This window comes from Ostrea edulis, chromosome 4 (assembly GCF_947568905.1).
Source record: "Ostrea edulis chromosome 4, xbOstEdul1.1, whole genome shotgun sequence".
Lineage (NCBI taxonomy): Eukaryota > Metazoa > Mollusca > Bivalvia > Ostreida > Ostreidae > Ostrea > Ostrea edulis.
The window spans coordinates 42,144,799-42,168,722 of record NC_079167.1 but is presented as its reverse complement, the minus strand read 5'-3'; the positions used below and the strand labels follow the sequence as shown (position 1 = coordinate 42,168,722).

At 35.3% G+C, this 23,924-nt stretch overlaps 1 protein-coding gene across 3 annotated transcripts in view; it reads right to left on the bottom strand.

The window, feature by feature from the left end:
* Positions 1-3,296: 3,296 nt before the first annotated feature.
* LOC125672019 (A disintegrin and metalloproteinase with thrombospondin motifs like) overlaps positions 3,297-23,924 on the bottom strand; it is a 32,332-nt gene continuing 11,704 nt past the window's right edge. For 2 of the 3 annotated variants that reach the window (XM_048908071.2, XM_048908070.2), the window contains exons 3-15: positions 19,469-20,008; positions 8,266-8,317; positions 7,784-8,046; positions 7,430-7,546; positions 6,686-6,824; positions 6,351-6,547; positions 6,011-6,246; positions 5,748-5,890; positions 5,415-5,544; positions 5,032-5,305; positions 4,651-4,758; positions 4,458-4,510; positions 3,297-4,347 (exon numbers count right to left, since the gene is read on the bottom strand). In XM_048908071.2, the coding sequence (XP_048764028.1) occupies positions 4,466-4,510; positions 4,651-4,758; positions 5,032-5,305; positions 5,415-5,544; positions 5,748-5,890; positions 6,011-6,246; positions 6,351-6,547; positions 6,686-6,824; positions 7,430-7,546; positions 7,784-8,046; positions 8,266-8,317; positions 19,469-19,552 (1,788 nt within the window). In that variant the 5' untranslated portion in view covers positions 19,553-20,008 and the 3' untranslated portion in view covers positions 3,297-4,347; positions 4,458-4,465. The remainder of the gene's footprint in view (positions 4,348-4,457; positions 4,511-4,650; positions 4,759-5,031; positions 5,306-5,414; positions 5,545-5,747; positions 5,891-6,010; positions 6,247-6,350; positions 6,548-6,685; positions 6,825-7,429; positions 7,547-7,783; positions 8,047-8,265; positions 8,318-19,468; positions 20,009-23,924) is intronic. The other variant, XM_048908072.2, reaches the window with a different exon arrangement.

Here is a 23,924-nt window from a genome sequence, read left to right as displayed (position 1 = left end):
AAAATGCAAGAGAACTACAAACGATTTCCGGATGACTTGTGTTTGAATGGCACACGAATGTAGGGAGGTGAGATACACAGTGATGAAAAATTATCCTAATTCAATTTACATCACTGTTCGTTATCTTCAGTTTTCATCGACGCATCATATTTGTTTTCAATGTATCGTAGTTCACAGGAAGTGGAAAATGTCCTGTGTAAATATCGTGTAGACAGGTTCAGGCCATTGCATCGGAAGTTGCACGGTACTTATTATCCCAGCATCTTGGTTTGTAAATAAAAACGGTGAAGATAAACGAACACTGATCAATCTCATAAATGTTATGAAAAAGTGAAGATAACAAACGGTGATCAATCTCAACTCCTCTGAAGAATAAAAAATAAGAATCGGGCAAACGCGGACCCTTGTTCATATCAGAGGTGGGATCAGGTGACTAGGAAGAGTAAACATCCCCTGTCGACCGGTCACACCCACCGTGGGCCTATATCTCGATTGGGTAAACGAAGTAATCCGTAGTCAAAATCAGTGTTTAAAATTACCTGAATTGGTATTAAACATGTGAAACAGCATTTTACCCAATGACAGGTTGTGTTGCTAAATTAGATCGTTATAGTCCCTAACATTTGCGAAATGCTGACTGTAAACGAGACTGTTGAAACCCCTGTAACATCAGCTTATAAGAGATATGAGATTGATCAATCTTCGTTATCTTCACCTTTCATTTGTCAGTAGCCTGCCTCGATTTAAAAAATGACCATAGGCAGAGCAAGCTCTTGCGTATCGAATCAGTTGAGAGACAAAAACACCATATGCAGGTGATAATGGAATATTGTTACATGGGGTGTTGACGGTGGAGAAGCTCAGGTCATCTCGTTTGTCGTAAAGTCGAGTTTTCCGCTAACTATAGATATACAAAATTGAGAGCAGGGCAAAAAAGGAGCCTGGTAACACCACGGGTGGGAGGTGTCTACGAGGAGTAAGGATCTCTTGTCGACCGATCACACCGACTGTGAGCCCTATATCTTAACCAATAAAATGCAGTAATCCGTAGTAAAAATCAGTATGTAAAGAACAACCTAACTATTGGCATGATATACACCAGGCCTCATTTTTTTCTTTGTTGTATTTGCAAATAAGACCAATATAACGGCTCTAGAATTTGCGAAATGCTAACTTTAAACGAGGATGTTTAACCCCGCTAAGATCAACTTATTTGGCAGTTGTCTGCTAAAAACATCATATGTAGAACATGTTCTTACGTATCGAATCAGTTGAGAGACATAAACACCATAAGCAGTTGATATTGGAAGATTGCTACATAAATATGGGTAATTCATGAAGGAGAAGCTGGAGTCATCCTGTTTGTTATAAAGTTGTGTTGTTAGTTTGCCGTTAACGTCTATGTTCAATAGAGAATCCAAATATGTAAACAGATGTGGAAGGCTAAATAAATTTCATATTCGCTGGAGACATCAAACTTGATAGATAAATGAAAATGATAAAACGTTGTTGGTGTACCTAATTCCTCAGTTGAAGGACACATCAAGTGATTTGTGATAATAAAATGACGAAATATCAATATATATTTTAAGATATCCAATTTTGTCTACGGTAAACACGGACCCCTGAACAGACACGAGGTGGAATCAGGTACCTAGAAGGAATAATAATATCCCCTGTTGACCGGTCACACACGCCGCGAGCCCTACCGTATATCTTGATCAGGTAAACGAAGTAATCCGTAGTCAAAATCAATATGTAATGAACGGTCTAATAATTCGTATTAACCGTCAGATAGCATTGGCAAACTAGATTGCTATTACGACCATAGAATTTGGGATATGCTGACTTTCAATGAAACTGTCGAACCTCTGTAACCTGCCTCGATCTAAAAACCGATCATACGCAGGACAAGCTCTTGCGTATCGAATAAGTTGAGAGACATAAACACTATTTGAAAATGATAAATGAATATGAGAAGTTGACGATGGAGAAGCTGAAGTCATCGTTTGTCATATAAATGTAGTTGAGTTGTTAGTTTGCCGTTAACATCTATGTTCAATAAAAATGCGGAAGATCCCCTGCAGTCTCTTACCTCGAGATATATCGAATGAACATATGAATGAAAATAATTATTGTTTGTAAAGTCGATATATATAAATGTGGAGTTGAAGGCCACAGCAAGAGATTTCTTTTTCTCACGCAGAATAAATTTTGCCTCGTAAGAATATAAAAAAAGGTCAACCAAAGTAGCCAAATTCGTGCCAATGGGAATTCCAATAGACTATTGGAAGACCTGATCACCAAAGACCACGAAGATAATTCCAATGAGGAACCCCAGCATCTTTTCAATATCAACCTCCGAGTACTTGTGCCTGAAATCAGAATGGTTCTTAACAAAGTAACCTTTTGAATGACTGATCACCAGACTTGGATAATTCTTTCTCCTATTTTTGTTGAAGAAGCAACTGTCTATGATGGCAAAAACTCTACTCTTTAATTAACCCGAAGAACGGTCGTTTAAATTATTGAAAAGTCACGCGTTTTGATGTTGTTTATTTGCGAAAAGTTGTGTGATTGCACGATCAATAGGGGATGCTTACTCCTCTTATACATCTGATTCCGCCTCTGATTTGTCCAGGGTTGTTTTCCCCACTCTTTATTTTGTATTCTTTATAGAATTATTATATTGATCACTCTTTGCTATCTCGAGTTTTACATCACAGATAGGTTTTGGTCGTTGGTTATCGAACTTCTTGTTGATCACATCTCGAATGACCTTCTTTGATCCACCCCACGACAATGGTGAATGGTCTTCTGGACAATTCACTCCAGTCTTCAGATGCTAATGTATCTGATGGTGTTCTAGACTACTCTCGCCAGTCGTTAATGTATTGTAGTCATGTTAGAGAACTCTGTCTTGTCTTCAGGTGTATCATGATTTCTTATAGTTCTTTTTGGTCTTTAGATGTTGATTGAGATATAGTACTCACGGTGGGTGCGCCCAGTCAACAGGGGATGCTTACTCCTCTTATGCACCTGGTCCCACCTCTGATATATCCAGGGGTCCGTGTTTGCTTAACTCTTAATTTTGTATTCATTGTAGGAGTTATGAGATTTATCACTGTTCGTTATCTTCACCTTTTCACGTTGATGAAATTGGTGGATATATGGACAGATATCCAAGGGAACACCTTTAATAATCTCCAGGTATACTGTATGGCCTAATCAGGAGTTATCTCCCGTCATCATTGCATTCGAAAGCCACACACACCGTCTACAACTGACTACCAAAGCTAGTTTCAGTTCTTGACTTTATTTTTTACTTCACCATTGTAAACAAAGTATAACGGATAATAAATAAGCATTTGAAAGTGACAAACGACGTACTGTGAATTCATAAGATTTTATCTTGCCGTTTAAGAGTTTCTGTGAATATTTGTTTGGAATTGTATCATCAGTAGCTTTCTGGCGAGACCACTGGCGGCAGGATATGTCCAGAGTAGTAACAATCACATAATCGAACAATAGACATATTGCAAGACATGAATGTATACCGGTCAAATTCGCTTAGTATATGGAATGTGTTTGTTAAAAAGTATTCTTGTAGTGTGTCTCCGAAATAATCTTCGTGGCAATGGTTACTTGTATCACAGTTTCGATATTTAGTTCGGTTTCCAAACACAGTAATATTCTATGAATATTGTTGAACTCACAGTACACATTGTCGTATAGGGATGAATCAACGGCTGATCTCTATATACAATGGGATTATAATATTTTCAAAACATTAAGTAACAAAAAAATGCATCTCTCACAATCACGAAAACGAAAAATTAACAATATTACAATGCATTTTCACCGAACTGATATAATAGATAAACAGTACCATTTTATTTCATAATGATCTGTTAAATAATTTTGATCATAACGATGTAACGGTAAATATTGCATTCTTTGGCACACAGTAAGTTGAAAGTTTCTTTATCTTATAAAATATAAAAATCCACATCGTGAATTCACTCAGAATTGCAATACCTACAGATTTACGTTAATAAATAGAATAGAGAGCTTTTTTTATTGGATAGTCTGAACGTGAAGCATTTCTTTACAGACATCTTTACAGACAGGCCTCTGAAACTCTTAAGCACTCATCAAAAAGTGTCAACGTCACGAAGGGCCTACGTATGAAGTTCCGTAACCCTGAAGGTCAATTGTTTTTCACAGATCCTCAGAATCCTCTGTAAGTATTGAGACGATGATCCTTCACTTTTCAAGACTAGTATCACCATGCATGGAACACTATTTTGTAGAATGTCACCATGATTTTGAATTGTAATTAAAAACCTGGAAAAAATAAATGATAATGATTGTGATGATGATTAGAATTTAAAAAAAAACCTCTTAGAGTTAAGGGAAATATCACTTTTAATGGAGAATATTAAAATGATAGTTACCTACACCATTATCCAATGGATCCCAATGCTACACATTGGCCATTTAGGCACACCTGAAAAAGAAACATATTCTTAAATAGACGTTAAATCTTTGACGTGGACATTTGCAGCGTATGTTGTATCCAGCTTAACATTTTCAGCGAAATGTGCTTGAAAACAGCTTCAAGTTTTTCTTTCAAAACTGTCAACTTACATTGGCCTTGCCGCACGACGTTCCATCCACTGCCGGCTCTGATCTCGTGTAGCGCCACTCTCCCTGACGGTCGTCACAACATAAATGTTCACACTGTTTTGGTCCTTCCTGCAAAATTGAAATTCCACGTTATTCTCTAGATTAGGGCTCAGGGTGGGTGTGACCAGTCAATAAAGTCACATGATAGTGTATTACCTCAACATTCCAGATGACCCTTTGACTTCCTCCATCATTATCTCAAAACTTTCTTCTATTTCTTGATTCATTATTGCAACATATGATGGAAGGATTCCATTTTGTATTTCAATTAGCCTTCGAGTAGAATTTTGATCAATTTTTAAAGATTTAATAGCATCTTGTATTGGCATCATTCTTACTTACTTCACAAGGAGGACCTCCAGTAAAACGTCGGCATTGTTCGTGTAATGTCATGTATTTTCCAGGGAAAGTAGTGGGAAACTGCAGGCTTTCTTTGCTGGATCTCTGCATCAAACACGATGATCTGTCCATTCTGAGAAAATTCTGAAAACTTCGTATCGAACATTCCGAGAATCTGCTGAATTTAAAGGAGTCGTCCCTCGTGTAACTCATAATGAAACCAGACGAGGACGAACATGTGCTAGCTTCAGACTCGCCATCGTGGTACGCTCCCAAGCTGAAATGTACAGATTGAATATTCACAATGTATGACTTCTCTGTTGAAGAGTGTCCGAGTAAACACAATAAGAAAGGATTACTAGGTGTTTTATATATCATATACTTACAGGTGTCCCACTTCGTGAGCTGCAATAATGACTCCGTTAAAACTGGTAGAAGCCTCCCCTATACCAAAGTTGAAAGCGCTGCCACGCAACAATGGAGCCGACAGACATGCACCTCTAACGTAAGCAACACCTAAAATAATTCAGTAAAATTATTTCTTTCATATTTTATGAAAAAAGTAAAGATAGACAGTGATCAATTTCATAATTCCTATAAAGAATACAAAATTAAGAGTATGGCAAACACGGACCCCTGGACACACCAGAGGTGGGGTTGTGTTTCAAAATTGAGAAGACTGTGGCCTGTAATTGTATAGTTGGATCAGGAATCTCTACCTGCAGTTCCTTTAACACATTCGTTAGAGTCTTTGGTCTTATCCATTGATGAGATAGGCATTCCTTGTCTAATAGCTGTTAGAACGTTTGGACTGAATGGAGTGATGGTGTCGCGGTGTTTCACTTTTCTACAGGCGTTTTCTCTGTTAAGAAAACATAAATATTGTACACTATTCATATCATCAATAGCAAGATTCCGTTCATATTATAGATTGTATTTAATGACCTATAAAGAGATATTTTTTACATTCATTTTTTCTTACCCAGTTTGCAAAAATGTAATATCATGCACAGGTAAAACATTCTCGTATCGTATCAACCATTTCTGAAGACTATCCATGGCGTCATACAGGGAGAAGAGTTTACTCCCTTTGTATATACGACTGTTCTCGATGAATGGTTGGGCGTTTGGTTCTTTAAAAACACCAATCTCTCTGATTTTTAAATCGATGACAGGCCATTGCCCAGCTAATGTGATTGTCAAGTACTTCCAATTTACCTTAAAAAAAAACCCATAGAGCATTATTTATTAGGCTTTACCAGTCTGCAGTTAAAAAAAGAATTAAATGACTCCCACATATAACAGTGTGAGATTAAACTCACTGCGTGCCAGAAGTGGAGTAAGTATTCCAGCAGTTCGTTGGAGTCTCCTTCAAAGGCCCGGAAGAGGGCATGGTCAACAAACAACAGCAGTTCCGGTTCTATTCGGGGGGATCTGTACTGTCTCTTTTTGCGGCGGTGACTTTCATTTTTTGTTTTCTTTTTGACGTCTAATTTAAGTTTTTCAACAAAATCAGGAACTGAAATAGAATAAAATTTATGAGTACGATGCATATTCACAATTAATGTTGAAAAATCTCTCACAAAACACGCCAGCTGCATTTATTAGACTGTGAGGTTTATTGAGAATGAGTGTGTTGGATATTAAATATATTAACCTTTTAATGTATCAAAATTAAATGGAGATTCTTCTTTATCTTTCTTCCACACTGTGTGTTTCACAGGAAACAAGTCTCTTTTGTGACGTCGTCCAGCAGTTGGTGGTGCAACCATTAGCTCGTCAAACATGACGCCTTCCTAGAACATGAATTAATATTTATATGAATATAATTTTTAATTTAACATTTCACTCCTTGTAAAAAATGAACCTGAATAATATTTGGGGACTCCTTGTATAGGGTATAAAATTTCAAAATTCATGGCAGACGGCTCTAAGTTTTTTTTTATTCTTCAAAAACCAGATCCGTACCATTGGTTATAGGCATAGAATTATGTGAAGCGAATACGAAATGTAGAAAGTCACAGAATATGTGTCTAAAATGACAGATTGTTTAATGCTTGTACATATTTCATAGGACGCTGATACGCCTAGCAATTTTGTGTATACGCTTTGGACAATCTCAGTAACTGTAAACAGCGATCGAATAAAACAAAAAATAGCGCATAATTATCATAAATCAACACCGCGGTTCTAAAAATACGCTTACGGTGATTATTTTTGTCCGACGTTTAAACAAATACATGTATCTACATCTGTAGTAATCGAATTTTAATGTCTTGATACAAGCATGAGTGTCATCCTGCTGGTCCTGTCCAACACACGGATTAAGTTGGAAATTTCACGGGATTTTTTAAAAGTTAATTTTGATACGATGTACATGTTGTAGGAGGGGAATACTTACAATGTATGTGTGATTGGGTGAGACTCCACCAAGTCGATGAGATCGGATATTTAAGAAAGTCCCTGAATTAATGTCGTGGTAGAAATTCATGGATTTGGCTATCTTATGTAAATCAACCTGAAATATACACGAACCTTCAATTAACAAACCCTACAAATGGTGGCTGCAGATAAAAAAAAAATCCGCCATATTTTATTCAAGAATGATATTTTGCAAACGTAATTTGAATGAGAAAAACGTAATTAGCACTTTGCTGCTATGTATCTTTATACTACATTGCATATACAAATCCTTTACATCAAAGTGAATTTACAGCAAATATATATACATATGAATTGTTATAAAAATAATTACTGGTTTGTATTCTTCTTTGAAAACCGTTTTCCCTGTTTCATCCACAGACACGGATAAATACCGAACGTCCTCGTGGAATAACTCGTGATTCACTCTCTGTAGTTCAACATTATAAATATTGTCAGGGGTTGATACTCTGACTCCAAGCACTTGATCTACATCCGGGTTTCCAAGAATATGGATATCTGCGGGTACGTTTCCTTGGATCCCCGGTACTTGCTTGTTGGCATGCACTCCATGTATATGTGATTTTCTAGAGACACCTGAAAGTTTTATAAACAATAGAATTATCAAAATTATTAACTATTGGTGTCATTCATACTCTCTGAACATACAAACTACATCAGATTATAGTCTTAGCCATTTTCAGTTTTCTCATAATTTGAAATATTGAACTAAAGTGACAAGCCCATTTATTATGTATTGGCGGTATTATATTCTGCATTACTAGGAAGAGACACTTCAGAGAGCTATTCATTTACCTGGTTGCCATTGTTTGGACGGATTCCATCGATTTGTTGGATATCTTTTATGCTGAAAAAGTTGAAAATATTGCTAGAAATTGTCATAAAAATGGCCTTTTTCTTTATGCATATCTTAATAGAAATGCCAAATTAAGATGCTTTCAAACAAGTGTCAGAATATCATTTGATAATGATTTCCGCTTCACTTGCACGCTTGTATTCTTGTTGCATGAAAATAAAGCACATGCACTTGGATCCCTCTTACTTATTATTCATCATTTCTCCCCAAAACAACCGCTTTTCCCCTTTACGATATACTAAAACATGAAAAAAAAATCTTTTTTTCTCTCTTGGATATCTGTTTGGACACTATCTACCATCCAGTTCCTAGTAGCTCTAATTATTAACGGTCACTCTTTATGGCAATTTAATAACAGGATAATTGTTTTTATCTGCCACGATGTGGCCGTGACGGACTATAAATCGCTTATGTGGTCAGCAAATCGCTAACCACCAGCATTCGAGGTTACGGTAGGACATAACTTCAACTGGACAATAGCACTAAGTATGTATTCAAGTGAAGGCCTATTTCATTTTCCTTCTTTCATAGAACTATGACCTTTATATAAAAATAAAATACAAGTATAACAAGAAAACCATGATTACATTCAATCCATGCATACTTGTATATTGCCTTAAGGGGCATCAGCCTACTGAATTATACAAGATCCGATTTGGTGTGGATATAACGATATATCATTTTAGTATATACATTTATACAAGTAATTTAGGTTTTGTTTTTTTTTGTTTTTGGTTTACATGTTTATCAGTTTATGTATAAAATTCAACCGAAATGGAATTGGATTAAATGGGCAACTCTGTCTCATACCAAAATATAAAGTTTATTTGAAATCTTTCATATCAAATGTTCATGTAAACTTTCTAACACAATGTATTGCGTGTATATTAATAACGTGAACAGACTTGTATTTAAAAAACCCGACAGCATCCCTGTACAAAATTAAATGTAAGTATTATTCATTTGACACCACGCCCTCGTATATTCCAGGGAATGAAGGATTTCAGATGGATGATTACATATGATATGAATTGATTTCGTGTAATACAATAGTGTATTATTTCTGAAATTCTTATGTTTAGAGTAATGATTGATAAATATTGATGGGATTGATTGTACATCATGATCGCATACAAAAAGAGATGTAAAGATTTATCTATATTCTAGAGATATAAAGCAGATACTAATGCATATTAAGTGTTTATTAGAATGTGCATTTCTTTGTCAGGTTCTGAATTTTAAAAAAGCAAATTCACGCGAATGGTATAACCGACCTATTAAATTCATGAATCCATGATTTGTCATTAAACGTGTACTAGTATTTAAAGTCATTCAAGGCTTCGAAAACACTATGTCAAGCAGTCAGCCCATAAACACTGAGAAATTAATTGGGGATAATCCTTCTTTATTTTCCCATTAAAACCAAGCAGTGTAATAATTCAATATGGATATTAATTTTTGAGTCATAATTATTAATTTATTTTCATTCAAATGATGAAATATAACAACCTTGGCGTAACAGGCACCGTGTCAATATACATATTATTATTAATTGAATGTACAGAAATATTAATTAGCGCAAATGACAGGGACATGGTCATTATAATTGATGGCCGTACACGGGGACGGACAGTTTTCAGTTATAAGGAAGTATGTTTTATGTTTTAATAAGTATCCCATCTGATTACAGGACGTGCTAACTATGACAGTACACATATGACACTTATATTTGTCCAGATCTGCTATTCTGTATAAGATGATAGTATTTCCAATAATCAGTATGAAAATTAAACATGGAATGTGCAAACTGTCTTCTCAACATTTACATACCAGAATATTTCTGTCGAGTTCTCAGAAATATATTGCACGGTGCAAAAAAAAAAAGAAAAAAAAAAAAAAAAGGAAAATTACATAACACTCTCTCGCTTGTCAGAAATTTTTCATTCCATTATTGAACATTTTTGCTGAAGTCCTTATCATATAGGTCTGCCTCTGGCATGTAAAAATGAAGGAAAGCTAACGAAACCCAAAGAAACTGTAGGTTTTAACACCAGAAGCCGTGTAACCCAAGTGCACCTACACAAACTGAGAGTTCAGTAACTGATTTTTCAAATTTGTGGAAGATTGATTTGGTTCCGTGTGTCTGAACAGAATTTTTTTTGGGAAACTAGGTGATATAGGCCTATATATATTTTAAAATCTAGGTGACAAGAATGAATGACATATGTATCATCGTTAGCGTGAGTACTAATAACTCAAGCATCCGCTACTTTAAACGAGAGGAGAACCAGTGGTAGTTATTACAGTGATATCGCCCTTACAAAGACAGGCTCTGTAGATGTCATAAAGCAGCAGATCTAGAACATACAACTCTGCGCAGAATCTGGTATTTATATATTTTCATAAAAAATATGCTTTCCGAGCACTTCTTTACCAAATTACATTATGATAATCAGAAAGATTTCCATCAATGTTCATAAATACAGCTTTTTGGTTGCCCTCGTCATTAATCAAGGTTTCTAGTGTAAGGTAATGATAATTAATAATGATACGATCATAAGACTCCATTATCAAAGCGACTTGCAAATTAACATTATCTGACATATGCAGAGATGGATATTGCACGTTTGTGAGAAACTATTATTTCCGTGTCAGAAAGGTTGAACTCAAATTTATTAGAAATCTTATCAGATTCCGACAAAAACCGAGTCTTAGATCCCCCCACTATTGCTCTATGCAATTTAGTTATTGTTTACATGGTGATTTGGTTGTTATGTTGATCTGCCATAGACTCTCATTTTGATACAAGATTGAACAAGATCTAATGGTAAAAGTCAGAGAACAGAGAAATCAGAAGAATGATTGGTAGTCTGTTCGGAAACGGAACAGTACGGGATCGTTTAGATATTGTCTGGAAGGGGATCCCCCTTGTCATAAGAAAATGAAAAGATCGCTTTCTAATGTGACATCATCAAGAATGCGTGAGGGGCGCTGGAAAGGTCTCGTGGAGTTGGTAAATATTTCAATCGATCATCCAAGACACGAGATCATCGTTGCGGTAGACCGCGTGATCATTAAGAAAATGAAACAGCCATTTTAAAAATCCTGTTTAACGATTAGACGAGAAATATTGAAACTGAAAGACCCAATCAGCTTCTTGACATATCGTAATTTGATTTGGGCATGCGCACTACATGTACTTCTAAATACAAATGCGGACTTTCGAAATAATCATCTATTTTGGTTTTACTCCTTTATAATGCTCCTTAAAACAAACGTATTTGTTCTCTTATTTTATCGTGGGAAGAAGAGTATTTAAAACACTTGACAGAAACAGTTAAGACTGACACGAAATAGAAAAAAAACCTCATAAAAGTATATAGGCGGCAAAACAACGATATAAAATACATATTCTTGCCAAAGTAATATTTACGAATTGGATGAAATTGACCTGACACGGCGGACAGAACAAAGTAAAGGTTTAAAGGTTAGGGACCGTTATGAACTACAGGCTGCAAAACAAATTCTTTTACAGAAATTTACCCCCATGAGATTTGTGCAACAATTTGCAAACGTCATGTTTATCAACATTTCACTATAATTTTGAATTAGAAATAACAACAAAGAAACTTAGAAGTGTCTATGCCTCATCACATACAACATGTTGGAAGGGATTGAAATTTCTTTTAAAGGGAAAGTTGGAGATCAGTATAGGTCTTGTACATAAGCTCTCTATTTGCATTTACTTTGTTCTTTCCTTTTCTGTCATAAATGACTCCTCGCTGCTAGGGCCCTGAGTGACGTTCAGTATGAGTGAAAATTTCTCGAGTGGACGTTAAACAAAGAAATGATAAAAGAGAAAAACCAGGAGCGACCACTTGAATGACAAAACGTTCTAAACTTTGCAACAAGGATGATGAATAAAAGATACAAAGCAGGCTTTCCCCCTTTATATCCAGAGTCATTTGACCTATGACCTTATGACAATCAAAATATGAAGTTCTGAAATCAATACCAAACGTTTCAGAGAGTCAGTATGACATGGCACGTAAAACGCACATCTACTTGAAATATCTGAAAAGTCTAGATTAACTGCACCTAAAAATTACACTTTATACAGCTCTAGAGTATAATTTCAATACGGATCCAGACGTTTTCGTTCATGAATTTAAATTTCAGGTCATAATGATGTAAATTAGATGAAATTAAAAACTGAAATTAAGATATTTTTTAAGGTTTTATGATATAGAAGAATTTATATATAATTTATGATAGTTACTAACAATTTAAGTTTTAAGCAATTAAGTGCAAGAAGTAAATATTTATTTAAGAAGAGATTTTATGAAAATTAGAAATATGTAAAATTGTTGAATTACATGCACTACAGAGATTCAATGGTGCTAATTGTAACAACTGCAAAATTGGAACATCGATATTAAATATTTAGTCCAAAAAGGTCAATGTCATCTTCTTCATCGATCCGCTTCCTTCTAACATTTGGAATTCAATATAAATACAGATAATACGTATGTACCCAGTCTGTTTTATTGCTCTCATACTTAGAGACTAACATTCTAAACGTATGTTGCAACACCCATCGGTTAACAGGGAATGCTTACTCCTCCTAGGAACCCGATCCCACTTCTGTTAAGTCCAGGGATTTGTATTTGCCCAACTCTTAATTTTGTATTCTTTATTGAATTACCGTTCGTTATCTTTACTTATCGGAAGCAGAACTTGATCTTCAGGTTGTGACTTGGAAAAATTTGTACATATTACATATCACGCGATCGTTCTTTACAAACTAATTTTGACTATGGATTACTCCTTTTATCTGATCAAGATATAGGGATCACGGCGAATTTGACCGGTCAACAAGGGATGCTTACTCCTCCTAAGCAACTGATCCCACCTTGTTAGGCTGTTCTTTTCACCCTGATTTTGACTACGGATTACTCCGTTTACCTGATCAAGATATAAGGCTCACGACGGGTGTCACCGGTCGACAGGGGATGTTTACTCCTCCTAGACACCTGGTCCCACCTCTGGTGTGTACAGGGGTCTGTGTTAACCCTACTCTTAATTTTGTATTCTTTATAGGATTTATGAGATCGATCATTATTCGCTGTCTTTACTCTTACATATCTGTGATTTGAATTATAGCTAGAGTGATGAATCGTGTCATGTATTTACGTTTTGTTATGTATAATGTATGTCAACCCATAGATTCAAGAATTGTGTTTTTGTGCTTATATTTGATTTAATGACAACCTTCTATTTGTAGATTCGAAGTCCATATTAAGCCTTTATACATGTAAACACCTGGAAATGTGTCATCAGTTCCCAGCATTCAGACACGTCACAGAACACCATTCAAGCTACCCCATTGTTGTATGAGTAACCACATCAAATGATACTTAACTCCCAAGACAGACAGTTAGCTGTAAAATCCATGTTGTTTTATAGTGATTGATAGTACAATGATGCATAAGACATATATATCCAAATAACAGTAAAATGGAAAAATAAAAAGGATGCCTAGGTCACTTTGTGCCGACAAAAGGAACATAATAAAGAAAAAAGTGTTATACATCGGTTTTCCTCGATTTTACAGATTTTGGGGCATGAATGACGGGTCTTTAAGAAATGGAACCAAACTTAGGGTTCAAACAACAAATTCCCTTATCAAACACCACTCAGATTTGGATCTCTTAAATATTTTCCGTCACCACGATACAAACTGCAAAAGAATACTCCATCTAGTATAACACCAGTCCCTTTTTTTCTGAGCAGAAACCCCCTGGAAATCCCAAGAACAAAAATAGCAGAGAGGCGATTTTCCTTATGATAGCAACACCTGCAGACTTCGTGAGAAGTCGTAATGCTGAGCAGTAAGTAATCAATTACCACGATTAGAAAATGTCATTAATGATCCCCAAACGGACACCTTCGTCTTGTAGGCACTGCCTGCATATTCTTAAAAATATTCCCATTGTCAGGATTCCATATCCGTCCAACCAATTCGTGTATTACTGAGGTCATCAAGCCAGACGTTTGTTAACAGGCCACGAGACGAAGCGAGCATATATTCAAAAGAAGGTTTTAGACTTTATCTAATACATTTGTACTTTGAATGAAATATGTTCAAACTACAATTTAAATGAAGAAGAAAGTAGTCGGTTAACCTATACTACAGACCGACAATTTCGTAATTCTTTTTAAATATGCCCTGAACTTTGACTAGAATAAAATATTCCTTAAAGCACAAGAGAACTGAATCTTTTAACGTGATATGACAGTTTATATTACCAGTTGTCGTTCTGATACTGGCTAGTAATGCATATTTCGAATACATTTACCTCTATAAATTTTATTTTAAGGAAATGTGCAGCAAACTATTTTCATAGCCCTTTCGTACACAATGCACTAGAAACGATAAATGCACCTAACAACACAAAGAAGTGACTGAGTCTAGGGTATTCACCTTAAGAATTCACACACACAAAATACAACAACCAAAAACACGAACATTGTAGTTTTACGACATTGAGAGAAAACAATGCGTCCTGCATTTGGCAGTACAAAAAGAACATAACGAGGAAGCTCTGTTTGCGGCATAAGTACATGCATTCTCGGCGTGATGGATGCACCGATGTTGTGTATGACAATTAATAATTCTATTACTGGACTGTTTTTGGGCGGTGATGGAAACTGTCAAAGAACACATAGGAGATCATCAGGACATATTGGAAACTCTTTGTTGAAGAGGAACATTTTTATGGAGAGTAAAAATAGTCAGAGGTCATGCACAAATTTGAAGATCATTACGATTCAAAATTTAATGAACGGTTAATGAGACCATTATGTGTTTGATGGTGAGGGGATATGATCTATTAATATCGTAGCACTATTTATTGCATTGTATAATTTGTCTAATAGTCTCTATTAATACGTAAGTGTTGACAGCTGTTTTCATTCTTTGTTAATGAGACATTTAAAAGAAATTATACTGTTACGGTTTTCTGATATGTTTTCTGGCGGCCAAAGGTTCAGATTGAAGTCAGAACCAAGGATCAACGTGCATATCATGCATTGAAAGTTCAAACAGCTATTTTAACATCAAAAGTTTACTTATGATATTCATTGTGCAAGGTAACACGCAACGATTTGCAGATGAATTGAATAAAACGCGTGAACTTTTATTCATATATTATGCGCTTATATTTACATTGACTGTACATGTAGATGATATTTTTTAAAATGTCATCACTAGATCCCATTTTCACAGTCAAATGTCATAGTCATGGTTGCTTCTTCAACATGATTTATTGAATTGGTGTAGTGGTTATTGGAGGTGTTTAGTGTGGCTGTGTTTATGTTTAGTGTGGCTGTGTTTAGTGTGGCTGTGTTTATGTTTAGTGTGGCTGTGTTTAGTGTGGCTGTGTTTAGTGTGGCTGTGTTTATGTTTAGTGTGGCTGTGTTTAGTATGGCTGTGTTTAGTGTGGCTGTGTTTATGTTTAGTGTGGCTGTGTTTAGTGTGGCTGTGTGACATCAAGGCAAGCGGTTGTCTGTTGTTTGTTTTACGTCCCGTCGAGAATTTTTCATTCATATTGATAATCTTTTAAAACACTTCATTATTAAACCCTTTTATAGCAAAATCATACTGGAATGTAAATGTATTTCAGAATATATCGAATTGAACTCTTGATTTTAAAAAGGCTATTGCCCCCCCCCCCCCCCCCCCCCATGTTAACAGGCTTATAAAGGCCAGATTGGAGCATTTAACGTCAGTAATAGTGACGTAATGAAACAAATAAGATATGCTTACGTTATTTCTTTCCGAAAACCTATACGACTGCATAAGATTAGCACAAGCGACATCAGAGCTTTTATCCCCCGGGGGTCTCTACCCATATTCAACTCAATACTAGTGTATTCAAATAGTAGCCCGGGGCTAGCGTCTAATGATTCACACTAGTGGTAGTGGTACTTGTAGGCCTTACTAATCACAGTTCCTTCTAATGGCAATCCTTTAACAGATGTTTTGTTGTGAAAGCATCTGTAGTTATATAATGTATAGAACAGAGCGATTCTAAGACTGATATTGGAAATCGTGTAGCACATGTCATGTAGTTTTTCTTACCTATATCCTGATTTAGAAGTAATTTTTAAAATTAAATTGATGCCCTTAGAATTTTATTGACATATTGCACAAAAGAAACATGACGGAAATGCACGAAGTTGTTCCAACCTCAGGTGTCAAAAGAAAATAAGCAGACGACGTGGCTATATCAACTAAATCGGCACCGAACCTAACCAGAAAGGTGGCAATTAAAATTTATAATTGATTTGTTGAGTTTATACATATGCTTTTGTAATTAAGAATTGCAATTGTACAGCTGTCAGTCCTGTTTAGAGTCGTCATTTTTCAAGTATGTTCTTACTATAGCGATATTTCATTGCGACCTTTGATTTTTCGTGAATGTTTTTATTATGAAGCTCTGTTTTATAATTCAGCAACCAGTGCTTTTTATTCAAAATTCACACCATTTTTTTAATATCAAAGTATAAAACAAGGGATTGGTTTAATGAAGCTGAAAAGCGATCGGTCGACCTTGAAAATATGTGGCAATCACAAATATCCACAAAGGTCTTAGAAACTCAACCAGAAATTGCCAATTGTAATTTGAGGTCTTGGTGAAACAATGGATATAAAGTCTGTTCAGACGATACTCTTATGTATGCAAATGAAAACATTTCGTGTCAGACTTTGATAATTATCGATTATTTTTCTAACGAGTACTATCAATCAAGCTAATTAAAGCATGTCAACCCGCACAGATAAAACAGGGTTATAGCGGGATCCCTGTGCATATTTTGTGATATATTTCATTTTTATATAAAAGAAATTATTGTGTAGTGTGCATTACGTAATCATTTCACGCTTAACTTTAATAAATGCGATGCTCTTTTTAATTTTTTTCTTCTTCAATTCCATGAATAAAATTTAGAAAGGGATGAAGTTTGGAATATCTATATCAATAACTGACTTTGTTGATAAGAAAATTATATACTATGTCAATTTCCTGGTCAGTGATGCAATACTTGCTTGGTACGCTTAAATGTATTCACACCAGTGTTTGTTTTGAAGTGGTTGTCCACAGAAGTGTTCTGGGACCAATGACAATCCACTGACCCTTATAAAGCTCATGTATAACAATACTCCATGGGGTTGAAATGCCCTTGTTGTACACTAAATCATGTAACTAACGGAAACTCTTATACCGAAATGTTTCTTTGGTCTCACGTGACCCTGTAGTCGTCTAAGAATTGGTAGAGATTTGCTAATTACTAAGTATTCTTGTCACTGTCCAGTAGGACGTCCACTGGTTTTTTTTATTCGCAGGCTTCCTGGTAATAAGTCTTGTTTTTATTCCTGGTAATAAGTCTGTGGTTTTTATTTCATATTATGACTTGTTCGGTCAAAATACTTGTTAACAAAACACTCAAATGCGACGGGAGTAACCATCAATTAGATTTCTTGCATATAATTATTGTTTATTGTTTTTAAAGACTTGGAATTTTTGTACAGAATTCTCTCTCTCTCTCTCTCTCTCTCTCTCTCTCTCTCTCTCTCTCTCTCTCTCTCAAAGAGCAAGAACACTGATGGAATGGCTCATTTGCTTTGCTGCGGAAGTTCCCAATCATGACGTCATTAATCAATACCTTTCCCATGATTCCCGTTCTGTTCCCTTTTTAGTAATTGCTAATGATCCCGTAACATTTGATACATTGTTAATGAAGTCTTGGGGAAGAATCTTAATATATCAAGTGTAAATAACGTTCATCAATATGTTGTAAATTTAAATGAAAGTTATCCCCAAGGTGGTATATACATGTAGTAGAAATGAAAATCATTTTTAAAAACGTTTTGTAAGATTTCTAAAATTATTCAGTCTCACCACGTTCCTTAACCACTAATTTACTAATGTGCTTGCAATGGGTCAAGAAAATGCCACTTAAATGTTACCGGAGTGTAGTGTTACATAGCAAAGCTTACATTATGCTAAGATTTATCATAAAAAGAATAATATATTCCTTGGAAATTATTGAGTGTCGCTTCATAATCACATATTTTCCTCTTGAACAGTGACAGGCGTAGATTTCAAATTAACATTTTGGTTGTTATTCAGTCATCAAGATTATGTGCTGTGAATATCAATCTGATCGTCTTTACCTATACATTATATATTGTTCCATTTAATTGTATGCACTCTCATGATTGAACGAAGTAATGTTCGCATTAGGAAAATGTTCGATAAGGCTAAAATATTTGCCCTCGCCCGAGCGACTGAAATAAATTTTCTGACTCAAAAGTTAATTTAAAAATTTTTTTTTTTTTTTTTTTTTTTTTTTTTTTTTTACATATTATTATCAAGATATTGCATTTGACGATTTTATTCAAGTTTTTTGTAAAGTATGAGTATATCTTCGTGGTGAAATTCCCTCAGTTTCAAATTCCCTATTTGGAAAGACGATTATATGTAAACTGCAATGTCTTTAAAATAAAATGTCTGTCTAACTACCTACCCATGTCTATCACATGAAGTCAGAAATGGGCAAACAAAGTAGTCTGATATTCTAATATATAGATAAAGCGCCTACAGAAGACACGGGTTTTATTTAATTATTTCTTTTTTCCGTGTTACTAAATGTTGTCTGTTCGCAGCTAATTTTTATTTCCAAGTTTTGAAATTAAATGCATCGCACATTTGAACACGTTATAAATTGTATGAAGACGAATTCAGCTATGAATTTATTGCATGATGATGTGAGAATATATATCGTAAGGTTGTTTAATGAGAATTATGCTGACAAAGCGTAACTTTTATTTCACGTATGCAATAAATTATTTCCCCTTTTTAAGCAATGCTTGCGCTTTTCCTTTGATGCTTTGTGAAAAATGTTTGAGAAATATCGAGGTTAAAGTACACAATGCACAGTCGTAAAATATCACAACATTAAATTACACAATGGTACTTGCCTTGCTGAATTTACAAAATAAAACATAACATAAATATTATATTTTGGAAAAGTCGTAGACGTTTGAAGAGAAAAGAATTAGATAAAAATGGAACTCACCTCATATTGCCAATGTGAATAACTGGTGCACGTGGAAATGAGGAGGGTGAGAAAATAAGTCTTGATAAGGTATAAAAATCCCATGATAGTTAAAATATCACTCAATAAATAAAATCAAAAAAATCACAAGACGTAACTGGCCTCAAGAGTTTATGGTTGAAGTTTTGTAAATAATCCTCATTGATTCAAATATTCAGATAAATGTCCCATTTTAAGGAAAACGTTTGTTTTTTCTTCTGTTTCTCCACTGGTGAGTTGTTAAGTTACCCGAGAGTTGAAATCGACAACTTGATAACGAACAGGCTTGGCGGGATGTAAGTTGCGCTTGAGCTTTTTTCGTTGTCGAGTTCGCCGATTACTCTGACGAGAAAGCTAGCTCTTCGGAAGTAGTTGATTTTCCGTCATGCTCGTAATAGGGGTTAATCACGGTCGTACGCTCGTGTAATAGTGCCTTCTCTGGTCACACTTGACTGCGTGCTGTCTTTAGGGCAACTTGATGGAGATCAAATAGTTGGTTACCTGTGTTTTCAGACTTTACTGCTGTAAAATAAAAAACAATTTGGCATTTTTATGAGAAATAACATAATCTAACATATATTCATATTAGGGACAATGATTACCTAAGATTATATGGCTCCTAGAAATTTTTTTCTAGAAACCATAAACAAATTAGTTCATACCAACAACAAACACATTCTGAAGACGGGATGAGATCCCCAAACCGTAACCGCTTTGGAATGTTATAGTATTCAATATAGTTTGAATTCTTATCACGAAACCAATGCCATTTTAACGCATATGTATGGAAACAGATTGCTTGCGAGATCGAACAAAAGTATTTGAAAGTAAAGCTACTAGTAGATTTCCTGTTTTAGATGATGATTGTAGGCGTTACTATAAACGACCATGTGATCCAGTGGTGTTTGTTTCAAATATGAATAAGAGGACAATGGTATTTTAAAAGGATGAATAGCACACCAGAGAAATCTGATATGGATGGAAAGTGGAGGATATGTAAAATAATATTTTGAATTTGAAAAGTTTCAAATTTACCTTATTTAGTTAAAAAGAAATCCGCAGTTTTAGTAGAGAGTAATTTAAAAAAAAATCAAAAAAAAAAATCAAGATCCCTGCCAGACTCGAACGCACAAACTAGATCAGCAGTCGACGCCTTAACCTACTGAGCTACCCAGCTAGATGATTGGATTTAAAAGGAATAGACATGTATTGCTGATATTTAGATTTTTATTCAAGTTCTAAAAAGGAGTCGGTCATTATGATGATGTATTGTTCATTCTTTTAAATTCTGTTTAATCACGTCGTGGTAGCCAAGTCATGGAAGTCCCTTCGCAACCGGAAGGTCCCGCGTTCGATTCTCGAACCCGATGCCGCATCAAACCAACATATTTAACTTAGGTAGGGACTATTCCTTCACCAAGTGACGGGGACTAGAAGAGAAAAATCACAAGCCTCTCAGATATGACCTCAAAACCAGAGGTTCCTGGTCGCGGTAGGTGTTGACACTCTTAACTGTTTCAGCCATGTATAAGTGAAAATGTGTGGGACTCCGCCTAGACCTGGTGATGTCTTTATATGGATGTAATATTCTCAAATAAGATGTAAAGGATATAACCCCCCAACCCAGAAGAATAAACTCTTACTACTTCACAAAAGTTTATTTGCTTAGTTCATAGTTCAACTGATTCGATACGCGATAGCATGTTCTGCGTTTGATCAATTTTTAAATCGAGACAGGCTATTGACAAGCAAATTGATATTACAGGGATTCAACAGCCTCGTTTGAATTCCATGATCGGTTGAATGATACAACCTGGGTCCGCGTTTGTTCTGCTCTTAATTTTATATTCTTAATAGGAGTTATGAAAAGCGAAGATAATGAACAGTGATCAATCTCATAACTCCTATAAGCAATACAAAATAGATAGTTGGGCAAACACGGACCCTTGGACACACCAGGGCTGGGATCAGGTGCCTAGGAGGAGTAAGCATCCCCTATCGGCCGGTTGATGTTGATGGTACAGAGGTTTCGCCGTGAGCCCTATATCCTGATCAATTAAACGGAGTTATCCATAGTCAAAATCAGTGTACCAAGAACGGCCTAACAATCAGTATGAAACACGTCAGACAGCATTTGACCCAATGATAGGTTGTATCGACGAACTAGATCGTTATAACGACCATAGAATTTGCGAAATGCTGACTTCACTCGAGACTGTTGAAACCTCTGTACCATCAACTTGTTTGTCAGTAGCTTGCCTCGATTTAAAAACTGACTATACGCAGAACAAGCTCTTGCGTATTGAATCAGTTCAGAAATATAAACACCATATGCAGGTGATAATGGAATATTGCTACATAAACATGGGAAGTTGACGATGGAGGGATTGATCAATGTTCGCTATCTTCACTTTCATAATCTCACGAGATGTAAATGCAAGACCATCATCATTATTCGCTCGTTATTATTATTTTTAAAACTCCCTGATTATCATTAGTTATTTTCTGAATGTTAACTTTATAGTAACCCTTCCTGTCGTTAACATTATCAAGACTCTTCCGATCGTATATCTTGTTTCATAGTACATGGAAAAAGTGAACATAATGAGCAGTTCTATCCTATAAAAGAATGCAAAATTAAGAAGGGCAAAACGGACCCCCTGGACTCACCAGTGGTAGGATCAGGTGCTTAGAAGGAGTAAACACCCCCTGTTGACCGGTCACACCCACAGTGAGCCCTATATCTTTATCACGTAAACGGAGTAATCCGAAGTCAAAATTAGTATGTAAAGACCTGCCTAACAATTGGTATGAAACACATCAGACAGCATTCGACCCAACGGCAAGTTGTATTTGCAAACAAGATCATTATAACAAATATAAAATTTGTGAAATGCTGACTTTAAATTCGAGATTGTTGGAACCAATGCAGCATCAACTTCTTTGTCAGTAGCCTGCCTCCATGAAATTGATCAAACACAAAATATAATCTCCCATAACGAAATCAGTTGTGAGACATAAACACCGCATGCAAGTGTTAATGGTATTTTGCTACATGAATATGGGAAGTTGACGATGGAGAAGCTGACGTCATCCCGTTAGTCATAAAGGTGAGTTGTTAGTTTGCCATTAACGGCTATATTCAGTCAAATATACAAATATGAAACTGATGTGGAAGACTTTATTGTCTTTTATGCGCATATATCGAATGGACATATAAATGAGAATATTGGTCATAAATGAAACGCCGTCAATGTACCTAAATGTCAAGATGAAGGTCATAGCAAGGTGTTCTTTTCATATAGAAAAGTTTGAATAAATGTTTCTTAATAAGAATACAAATTCAGGTCGGCTAACATAGGAGCCCAATTTGTGCCCATGAGAATTCCAACAGGCTGTTGAGATTCCTGGTCTTCAAAGACTACATAGATAGTGCCAATGAGGAACCCCAACGTTTTTTTTTTAAACTATCAACTCCAGAGTACTGAAAGTGAAAAACAAAACAAATGAAGATCACAATAAACCGTACTTGTTAAAGAGAAAAAAAACTTGAAGAAACCCTAACCCTGATGTAAAGTGAAAAATACTTGAAGACTGAACTTCAATGTAATTTTCTAGAAATCAAAATGAAAAAAAAAAATCTTGAAAGAAGAAATCTAATGTAGTCTTCTTGGATTTGAAGTGGGAAAAGAATACAACAGGAAGTGTACACATGAGTTGTATAAGGCAGAGAAGGAAGAGAATAAGTATATATAACACAGTTCTGCATGATTAAACACCCAAATATAAAAACAAACAGAGGAAGAATGTACATGGTGTTCTTTGAGATTTAAAGTAAACGATCTTTAAAGAAGAAAGTAAATGTGATTTTAGGAGAAAGAAAATGGGGAAAGGAATATTACAAGTTTATTTTCCAACGAAAAAAATGGAACGATGGAAGAGACATGTGAAGTTATGTTTCAGGGATATATTAATTAGTTACTTGCTAAACATGAACCATCTTCACTATTAATAAGTTATGTTTCAGGGATATTAGTTACTTAACATGAAACATCTTCACTATTAATAAGTTATGTTTCAGGGATATTAGTTGCTGAACATGAAACATCTTCACTATTAATAAGTTATGTTTCAGGGATATTAGTTACTGAACATGAAACATCTTCACTATTAATAAGTTATGTTTCAGGGATATTAGTTACTGAACATGAAACATCTTCACTATTAATAAGTTATGTTTCAGGGATATTAGTTACTGAACATGAAACATCTTCACTATTAATAAGTTATGTTTCAGGGATATTAGTTACTGAACATGAAACATCTTCACTATTAATAAGTTATGTTTCAGGGATATTAGTTACTTGCTGAACAGGAAACATCTTCACTATCAATAAGAAATATCCAGTACCCTCTCTGTTGTCCGCTAGATAGGATA